Source organism: Haliaeetus leucocephalus, unplaced genomic scaffold, assembly GCF_000737465.1.
Source record: "Haliaeetus leucocephalus isolate CR32 unplaced genomic scaffold, Haliaeetus_leucocephalus-4.0 Scaffold0, whole genome shotgun sequence".
NCBI classification, from domain to species: Eukaryota; Metazoa; Chordata; class Aves; order Accipitriformes; family Accipitridae; genus Haliaeetus; species Haliaeetus leucocephalus.
This window is the reverse complement of record NW_010972436.1, coordinates 9,485,474-9,496,329: the sequence shown is the minus strand read 5'-3', so window position 1 is coordinate 9,496,329 and position 10,856 is coordinate 9,485,474. Positions and strand designations below refer to the sequence as shown.

General features: G+C 37.5%; 1 protein-coding gene across 1 annotated transcript in view; it reads left to right on the top strand.

Moving 5' to 3' along the window:
• The first annotated feature begins 3,949 nt into the window (after positions 1 to 3,949).
• Positions 3,950 to 10,856, top strand: part of NEBL (nebulette) — a 91,708-nt gene continuing 84,801 nt past the window's right edge. The window contains exons 1-3 of the mRNA XM_010579516.1: positions 3,950 to 4,015; positions 4,112 to 4,183; positions 10,203 to 10,307. Coding sequence (XP_010577818.1) covers positions 3,950 to 4,015; positions 4,112 to 4,183; positions 10,203 to 10,307 — 243 coding nt within the window. The remainder of the gene's footprint in view (positions 4,016 to 4,111; positions 4,184 to 10,202; positions 10,308 to 10,856) is intronic.

Genomic DNA, 10,856 nt, shown 5'->3' with positions numbered 1-10,856 from the left:
GAAGCAGGACAGTTAAAGCACTAAAACTCTACCTCTGTTCTTACTAGGTTTTCAGTCCAGAATTGAAAGGAGTATATTCATAACATGTATATACCTTTCACTATAATGCTGTGTAGAGCCTCCAGCTGAAATAACTTGGCCCTTAACTTGCAGCCTATGTTCAAGTACCCCATGAGGAACTCTGCATTAATAGGTTTGAGATTATGACATTTCTGGAACATTTTCTAGGACAAGAACAGTTTCTGCTGTTCTGTGAAGTGGTAAAGTTCTTTCAGCTGAGCAGTACATGTGAATATGTCAGATCTCGGAAGGCTTTGGGGATTATGCCAAAGAAGTCCAGCGGTGTTGTTTGTTTAGTGACAGAACTGAGTGTCACTGCTAAATTGTTATGTGTATCAGGGCCAAAATGAGATGAAGCTTTTTAACTTTCTGGGCCAAGATCTCCCAAATGTATTTGTTAAAAGACTGATAAAGGGACAAGGAGATGGTGGGGCTTTGGCCAGTTGTGGACACAGCTGTGTGTGATCAAAGCAGGAAGCTGCACAACTGCGTGCCTGAGCCATTTGTGTGCTGGGCCGACTCGTCATCATGGGGACTGGGGCTCCTTTATACCCCATGTTTCTTCCCCTTCTGCCTCCTCAGCAGATATGCATTTAGACCAAGTGCTTGAGTAATGTTCTGTGTCAAAAAATAGTACATTGACAGGAGCGAATGATGTCTGTAAGTGTTGGAAGATTCAGCTGTCTCCTTTCATAGGAGAAACCATATATTTTGCTTCTGGAAGTCTTATCTTCTCAATCAAAAGTTCATACGTGATGAAGATTGTGTACTGCAAATACTGTGCTTCTGTGAACAATCTAGACAACGTACAGTTGCAGCTTCATTTCGTTGCAGCTTCTTCCACAAAATATCCTCATTCTTAAGGCTAGATTTGAACTGAGATGTGAAACATCCATGCAGGGTGGCTGGAAGCAGAAATGTGGAGCTATGCAACATTCCCTTACAAAATTTGAATGAGTTCATATTGGGTACTTCCCCGAAGAACCCATTTCTCCCCTTTGTGTGCATATTAAGATATCTATAATGCAGTAATAAATCCTAATTTTGCCATGTCCTGTATGCATGCAAATATTGTGTATACACAGCTTAGCAGTCCGTTGCAGTGTTTTCTTAAAATTATGTACAATTGGATTTTGTTTAATCTGTGCTGTTTCATGCCAAAACAAATGACTACGGATTATTCCACTGTCTACAGTGGAAAGTGGTTCAGCAGTGTCAGTTTGGAAGTTTTGGTAAAACTGCAGGTTTTGCAGGTAAAAAGTATTCTTTAATACGACATACTTCATATTTGTTTTGGGGATGTAAAGCTCAGCATTTTAACTTGAACTTTATTCCGATTAGATTTAGTACTTTTAGCGTGGTTTTAAAAATATTTGTAAACATACACAAACATTTGCAATGCCAAACATGCCTGCCGATCCTAGATTATTTACTGCCTCTTACAGAAGTAACCTAAGCTTGTTCTTGACCTGCAGGCTGCTAATAGAATCATAATGCACTTCTAAACCATGCAACTCTTAAATCCTTATAACAGATTATTCTCTGAATTATATCTGGATATATTTAATTTTCAGGCTTGCTTTATTGCACTGTGAATGTTATCTGACTATTCAGTGTTTCGAGGAGGATGAAAAAAAGGGAGGTAGGTTTTGTGTTATATGGTCTCTTACTGCATCTGTTATGTGAAGAGTGTCATTTTGAATAACTTGTGTATGGTTAGTTGATACTGTGATATTTTTTCCCTTGCTCCCTTTGTGCATAGCATTATATTTTTCTTTAATATGATGAGTTATAGGAGCTGTCTTGCAGTCCCTGTATTATGGAAGTTACATGGGGCGTAGCATATTTGGACACTCGTAAAAATGGGAAAAAATGAATTCTATCAAATCAGTTGAAGATCATGCTAAAGAGAAAGCACATCTTTATTATGCAGAAACCATTACAGGAAACCCACAATTAATACATAAATTTTGGTATGTCCAGCTGCTGAAAAACCACCAGATACAATGTAAGCATGTTAAAAAGCTGAACAGCCCCATCTTCCCCCCCAAACCTGAACAGTTTTGACTTTGTCATTTTGAATGTATTTGCTTTCTGGTGCAAAAAATAGCAAAAGATTTCCCCATATTCAGCAAGCTTTGCAGCTACTAATAGGTCTTCTCTACTCTCAAATATTTTTCAATGTCTCCACCTAAAAAATTTATTAAATGTAGGAAAGAAAGGGAAATTAACTATGCTGGAAAAATATAGTATTTGCAATATTATCACAAAAATCCCCAAATGAAGCCTTCATGTGCATTTCTGTCTGGTACTTCTGTAGGTACTCTGTCTCCTTAACTTGTGGTCCTTGAAATCATGCATGAATCTGTTGTTTAGGAATATATTTGCTGTGGCCATAATCTTCAAAAATGACCTGTTACTGTGAATATCCATCTTATAAGACCGTACCATTTTTTTCACAAGGATGAAATATCCTGAGGTCCAAAAGTAGTCAGCATAAATTACAGGTAATTCTCACCTATACAAACCAGACTTATAGTTTTCAACCTGAACTTCAGCAATGCCAATCCACATCTGAACTTTAGGAGCTTATATTTGAAGTAGAGGAATGGAAAATCTTGAAGCATTCTGTACTATTAATATATAAAGAATTCTGTCTCTGGATTATTATACACTGAAAGCAGCTTGTGCCTTTCTTCTTAATATTTTTTTCAGATTTTCAGACCTTAACTAAGTCAAATGCTGTATTTTTTTCTCTTCTTTGAAAAGTTTATTTTTCTAAGGAAATGTATGTTTCTAAATAAGCTCTAAGGATGGGCACAAGTACTTAAAATTCTTTGAAGAGGTTTTTTAAGACCACACATTCCTTATATCTTTGCCTGATTGCAAAGCTGTGTAGTGGCAAATCACTTTGCTAGATGAAGTTCAAAATCGTGACCTCTATAAAATGAGAAGTATACAAGCTACGGTTTGGAAAGGAAAAAAAAAAAAGTTAAAATGCTGGTTACTCCAACTGGTCCTGTAATACCTCCTTGCTTGTTTTACAGAAGCAAACACTGTGACACTGTATCCATTGGCATAAGGATATCTTTCAGTTTCATTGCAGCTGGAGTCAATGACTTCATACTGAAAAAGGTTGGTTTTGAGACTACACACCATGACAATTTTTAACAGTGAAGGAACATTCATGTTTGTGTAAATACATAGCCATGTATACTTTTAAGTGTACAGATGTGTTTGTATCTATGTATGCACAGGTTTAACCTTCAGCTGACATAATATGCAAAGCATTTAAGGAATTTTATATGCTTTGTGGAAAACGAGTATTTCCTGAAATACTAGCAGTTACATCTACTGGAAAATGAGAAGAGTGTGCGTCTTTTAATCAAAAAGCTCTATTATTGGACCAACAAAATAAAGTTTCGTGATAACTGGTTTTGGAGTCAGTGATGCCTTGAATCTTAGAACTGGGCGGTTTTCCCATAACCCTAGAGTCAATGTTCCCCTTTTAAGCCTATTAATTTTACTAAATTACTTATGTTATGAATTAACTGCATCACAGTATTTTAATTAAGTGTGTTCATAGTAATTTTAAAAATAGTTGACTGGGATAGGTCATTTAATTATATTTTATCTGTAAGAAAGCATTAGCTCTGCTGCGACTGATAGCTAGCAAGGCCATCTGCAATGCCTTTCAGTTCACTCACACTGAATTGTTCAGATAAAGACCGTCAAGTGCTGCCTAAATAAGGAAGGAGCCTTGGCAGAGTTAAGTGCAGCGAGGACACAAATGAACCATTGATTCCAGGCATGCTGTAGGGTCTGAGCTGTTTCCTGCAGTGCTGAACCTTTTTAGAGTTTTCATTGTTGTTTTCTGCAAAGTATTAAAATGCGAGTATCTGTCATTCAGGATCTCAGGGAAGATGAAAATGAGGATGGGGAAGAAGAAGAAAAGGTGAGTTAAACCCCAATATCTTTGAAAAGTACTTATTTCCTTCTGTTGTTACCCTTTTAGGACAACAAACCTGGAGTGATTATCTTTCTCTTACAGGTCTTCCTCAAGCCTGTTATTGAGGACAGAAATATGGAACTGGCCCGAAAATGCAGTGAAATAATAAGTGATGTAAGTGACGGTGACTATTTGCATCCTTATATTTACATTTCTCTTTTCAAGTGGGTTTAAATTTATGATACATATTTTTTCAGGTATGTACAGTGCAGCATGTGCCCATCCAAGACTCAAGTGAAAAAGCACACAAAAGTAATAGAAAAGCACAGCCTACTCTAGTACCTTAAATTATCAGCCACAGAAGGATGAGCTTTTCAGAGCACTTGGACGGTGTGAAGCAGAGGCCCTAGGAAGGAGAATGTTCCAAAAAGTGGGTCTCATGCGGAGTGTGTCTCCCATGAGAACACCTTGGCTGATTTAATCAGGAAAATGCAGTATTTTTTCTAGTTATAGCCTGATCCTATGAAGTTTGATTGGCTAGAACAGAACTGAGTGCCAGTATACATAGCTGTAAGGAGGGAGGATAAAAATAAAACAGATGAGTTTTGAGTGTTATCTATTGGTCTGTGGTGATAGATGCTCAGAACTGCTTAGCATATTATTACTGACTTGCACTTCTAGAGAGAATCCACTGAATGCTAGAATATCTTTAAAAATTATTTAGCTAGCAAATTCTTGCCTTAGTTGCTATAGAGCTTTAAAACTGTCCATCAGATATAGACGTTATATAAACATCACAGATCGGATCCAAGACATTTTAAATTGGAGTAGATCCAATTGCTTCAATGTAACAGCATCAGATTTACCTTGGTGGAACATTATTTCTATGTCCCTCTGGGAAAGTGTGTGTGAATAATAACTTTGTCCCTTCATGGGAATGGGAGTTAAGGAGTGGTATTCTTCCTGCGAGGGTGGTGGCTGGCAGCAGAGGACACATTACTGAGGAGAGAGTGACTTGCTTTAACAAGTGGTGTTCTAAAGAAACCAAAAAATCATGTCTGGCTCATGTTTGTGTTGTAATCTGATATTTAGATTCAGGATGTTATTGTTCAAGGTGAACGAGTATGTTGATTTTATGAGAGTAGAACATACAGAATCTACACTTAAGGTATAAATTATTAGGGGTTACATATCAGAAAGGAATAGGTAACTCAGAAAAACAGTATCTGGGATGTGTAGGTGTTACAGTGCTGACTTGAAAGTGTGACTTGACAAAGTCAAAGTTTCCTCTTTGTACATACACCGTCTGGTAATACCTTAATTTTCACAGAAGGAGTGCTGAAAATTGGATAGATCCTTAAAAGAACCTACCAAGATGGCTCCCTTGTAATCTCAAGCTACTTTAGGAGGTAGTAGAGATTATTAATATTTTTACTGATGATTATCTACTTGCTTTCTTTGGGAAAAGAATGGCATATGGTACAATAAGTGCCTGTCAACTCATGTAAAGGCCAAAATGAAAATGGACCTGGAGCACTTATCTGACCCAAAATACATGTAGTGTTTCCATGCAACTTGTTTCTGAACATGGTTGCTGTTCTTAAAGGCAAAAACTCCTCGACAAATAGTGAAGAAATATTTTATTTAATTGAAAAGGAATTATTATTGTGCTGTGTGCCCATTAGGAGTAATGTTGGCTGTGGCTGTTAAATAACTGATAAATTGAGTGGCTGTGTTTTCTCTGATTTTCTGCAGGGGCTTGTGAGCTAAGGTGAGTAACTAAGTCAAGCCAGGTTTCTGAAGCCTATAATGGTTCAGGGATGTGGGCTTTTGCTGAAAACTTGTGATGCGTTTAGCCTGTAAGTGTTTTAGATTTTCCTTGAGATATGTAAAGCATAATGGCAAAGTGTCATTAATACTTTCAAAGCAGTAGTAATATGTAATGGTCCAGACCAATTTATTTTTAAAGAGACTCTGTGTTTAAAAATGGCATCCAATTTTGGGGCCTTATTCAGCCTCTGGTGAAATCAGTAGGTGTTTCTTCATTGGCTTGAATGGAATATGCAAATGTATAGGGGGTGAATTTTGTTTCCCAGAATTTTTGCTATAATTGGAATTTCTTATGACCAGTGAAGTCCTTTGTGCTGGTGGGGCTAAGTTCCTCAGCCTGCACACTTCATTGTGGAGGCCAATAAACTGCAAGGAATTTTCATTCTTGCCTTTGATTTTTGACTCATTAACGTTCAGAACTTTTTATATATTCTTTATCCATTTAGCACGAATCTTTGCACAAACTGCTGTTTGTGTGGATGTGTTGTTGGTGTACATCTGTACACTTTATGTATACAATGGTTTTATGGGGCTTGCAGTTTGGCCCTAAGATGACCTTGGGACAGCAGCCTGTGTCCTTGCTGACCACGAGACTGGGTGCTTGTCCTTTTCTGCTGGTGGAGCTGTCAGCACAGCTCCTCCATCAGAATGCAGCGCCAGGAGTGCTCATGACTGAGATACTGGGGCTGCATTACACTGGCCCTGCATTCTTTGAAGGCTGACTTTAATTTGGCAATATGGTTTTAACAAAGTGTTGCAATGGCAGCCCTTAGTGCATGTGTAACTGTCAGCCTTGAACTGTATGCAGGGGAAGTAGTGAAGTCTTTATGTTCTTGAGGAAATCTCTGTTTTCATTTGAGGTTGGCAGATGTTTGTTCTGTGGCTGTGATACCCCCTGGATTGTTTCTCCCTAAAGCCATTTCATTTAATCTCCCTCCATTATGCAATTTTATTCCACAGATGTTTTTAAAACTGTCATGTGTGCTTGGTTCATATGCATTACCTTCCTTTCCAGGCCTTTTGTCTTCCATATTGAAATTGAGCCTGTCCATTTGCGTGTATTACTTGTATGTTGGTATATTTTCATCTCTTCTTTGTTTTAATTGTAGTGGTGTGATGTTATGAATACTGTTATAAGCAAAGAGGGGAATTATTATCCAAGTAAAATGGTTATTGACCAAACTATCATAATCCTTTTTGGTAGAGAAGCAGACAGTCTGCCTTCTGAAGACTCTGCTGAATTTTGTTAATATATGGTACCAGTGCTTCTTTTTCCCTATAGCAAAAAGTAGTACAACTTGCCATTTAACTGTCCTTTTACGGAGTCCAACTTTGCTTTAGTGTGTCTCTTTGTTATAAAGCAAGGGCCAGATAGACCTAGAGTCAGGTGCAGAAACAGAGTGCCTTTCCACTCATACCAATAGGGTTGTGACCACCTCATTCAGGGTGGAGCTGTTCCTCTGGACTCACCATTGAGCTTACACAGCCTCTATCTCAGGAGGACTTCGAGGTCCAAATTGCTGGAGACTAGTAAAATACTGTGGGGCAATAATACTGTATGCTTGCCCTGTTCTCACGCTTGTCTCTAGGTTTCTGTGGCCACAGAGAGAGGATTTTGTATTAGATGGATCTGTGATCTGACACAGCTCTTAGTCTTATGAGAGATTATAAATTAAATGCAGGGTTGGAAAGGGATTCCTTGGTGGAATGAGTATGATGAGTCAGGGAGAAGAAAGGGATCAGGAGAGAGCTATTAAAAATTGGGCCTTTAGCGAGGTATTGGACTTCAAAAGTATGTCAAAAGAGCAGTAGTGGCTCCTGGCCATCATTTCAAATTTTTCCTGTTATTTGTTTTTTTCACAAGCCTTACCAGATCTACTCAACCTAAACCGCGTATTTTGTGTTGAAGGGTAAGTCACTCTCAGGCAAAATGTCCTATTCAGTATTTTAGACATCTGAATTTGTAACCCCAAACTTTGAAGAGGAATATTAGCTTCTCTGCCTATTCCTTCCAGCCATTTGTTATGTTCAGTCGTAGCCAACCTCTTAAGCCTCTTGCTTAAGTAATTTACAATAAATATGCTTTTTAAGTGCAGATGTCATGACTTCATTATACTTGTCCCATTTCATCTTCCATGTTTCTGATTCCAAGCGATGCAGACACTTCTGTAGCTGAATGGAGTGTGTTGGATCAGAGTTTGACCACACATTTTGTTATATGTCCTCTCTAAATTGCTCATTTGAGCCTGCATGCATTTTGTGGCCTCTATGGCTTACTATAATAAATGTGAATAATAAAGGAGTAAGGTGGTGGCATTAGTCCTTTACTGCAGTTATTTTGAAAGCATGACTTCTACAACACAATAGCTTTGATTGTTTCTTCTAGTCATGTCGTGTCATCCCCCCCAGTTAAGAGATACCTTAGAAAGCTTTCATGTTTGATTTTTGAGTGTAATTATTGCTCTGTAATTAAAATGGATGTAATTACAGTCAGCTTTCAGATATCTGTGTGTGATTTACCTCATTTGTGAGCAGCAAGACTCTCCATCTCCTCTACTAGAGTCTCAGCTTTACAGGAGTTTCTACTGGGAATGCCATCAAACCTAAACAGTAGACAGTCAGCTCTGTAGATTTCCCATGTCCCTTCTCAGCCGTATCACTGTGAATGAACATAATTCTACGAAGCCTTTTTTTTAAGCTGTTCATGTCCACATACATACACACACTTGCAAGTACGTGCATGCATGTGGGCAAGTTGAACAGTAAGTGCCTGCTCATGTTTATCATAAAACTGTCCTTTTTGTGCATTGCTCTGTGATTACCTGGGAGTATGGTGTCACACAACAGGTTACATGAACCATTGGATTTGTGGTTCCCTGAGTAAAATGATGACATACAGTAATTTTACACCTGTTGTTCACAAAGCAGTTTTTATTTAGAATAGACTGTAATCCACAAAGGCAGACAATATGATTCGGTAATGAGATGTAGATTCCTTCAGTAGTCCAAATGTGGATGAGCTCAATAGTAACCAAGATTATTTATTGTGTGAGGATTATGTAGTCATCAGTTTGAGATGAATTTGGCATTATCTAATCCATTTTGCAGTGGACAAAAAGTTTGCATCAGATAGTACAGGAGCTGATTCTGTGTAAGCTGCCATCCTTCTCATGAATTTTCCAAGTCCCTGTAGAGGAGTGTAGACTAGAAGTTGTGATATCCATTAAGGATTCAGAGAAAGAGGAAATTAAGATTGCATATTTCTGTAATGCTCAGATGCAGATCATATTGCTTCTGTCAGTGCTTGTCAGCAAGTCTAGAGTGCATAAATGCAAGCTGCTGTTGTGCAGAATGTGAAAATGAGGTTAGAGAAATGGTAGCAGATAATAACCACGAAAGCTTAATACTAAATAATTCAATTTGCATTGAATTGAACTATTCTATGTACAAAGAAAGAAGTGTCACTAAAAACATTTAAGGCTATCCATGTAAACTGTCTGTATTTCTTATTTAGTCCATCTTATCATAATTGACTATCTTTCTTCACACGGTTCTTACATAATAAAAGTCCCTACTCATTCACCACGTCCATAGTTTTTATCCTTCTCCCTAATACAAACAGTAACTCTGACTTCATTAACAGTCATGTGATTATTATACCTGCCTGTATTGTTTGCCCCATGGTAAGAAAAAGGCTGTGTTTAAAAAAAAAAAAAAGGCTTGGGGTTTTTGTTTTTTTTTTTTTTTTTTTCAGAATATGTCATGGGGTTTTGCTTCAAAAATGGTTTCCTTTGTGCATATACATAATTTAAAAAATGGGTCAATTTAAAATCTGTTTGGTCTTAAATCTGTTATTACTTGCATGTCATGACTGTTGGGGTGCTTGGGCCAATGATTTGGCAGTGGCCTTCTGAATTTATTCATGTAACTCTTGGATTCATAAAGGGGCATTCGATTATGTTATATAGATTCTGTGCTTGCTAGGTCTGTGTTAAAAGTTAGTTTAAGAGTTTTATCTTTGAGATCAAGTATTAAGAAGATCAATTATTCAATTCTCCTTACTTTAGAGATACTAGAACATCTACAACAGTGGTGAAAATGTGCTGTAGATGTAGAGAAAAATCATATCTTTTTCATCTTTATTATTAAAGATGTGACTTTTACATTGCCCTGGTACTATGTGAGAACTGGATGTTTCCCTTGATGGCTTAATTTGATCCAGCTTCAGATATCTGCAAGCCACCCAGCATAGTCTCCATAAATAAAATAAAATAATTATAAAAATTAAATAAAAATAGCCATTGTTTATTTTTCTGTTTTTTTTTCAAAGAACAATTAAACTTCTTTTTTCTCCTCTTTGTAGATACATTATAAAGAAGAGTTTAAAAAATCTAAAGGGAAGTGCATATTTGTACCTGACACCCCACAGCTAAAACATGTGAAAAGTCTCAGTGCCTTTATTTCTGAGGTAAGACCTAAAAGACTGAAGAATTCTCTTTGCTTCTTACCCTTCCTAAAAACTGTCTTAATTGAATATGGTGGTTTTTAGCATGGGAAGGATGGCTTATTTCAAATAACAATTCTGTTTAAAGCTGAAGTGACTTAAAGCACTGTAAATAGTGTATACTGTATATTTGAGTAATAATAATTTGGAATTATGCAACACTTTTATTTTAGGATTCCAAAATATCTGCATCTGAGGCAGTCCTAGCTATCCCATTTCATGGATGGATAAACTGAGGAATAGGAAAAGGATTTCTTGTTACTTATTCTGCAGTGATGAGGTTTGCAAATTATTCCTGTGCACGGTTTCCCTGCTGTGGAGAATTCACAGCCTGATATCAAACAGAACTTTTACCTTGATATCATCGCTGTACTCCTTCAGCAAGGGGACTGGGGTAGACATCAGGTCAATGCCATCTGCAGGTCACCTGAGCACTGGCATGCATATATGTGCATGCATGTCAGAGTTTTTAGGTCTACCCCCCCCCCCCCCCCACCTCTCCATATACATTCT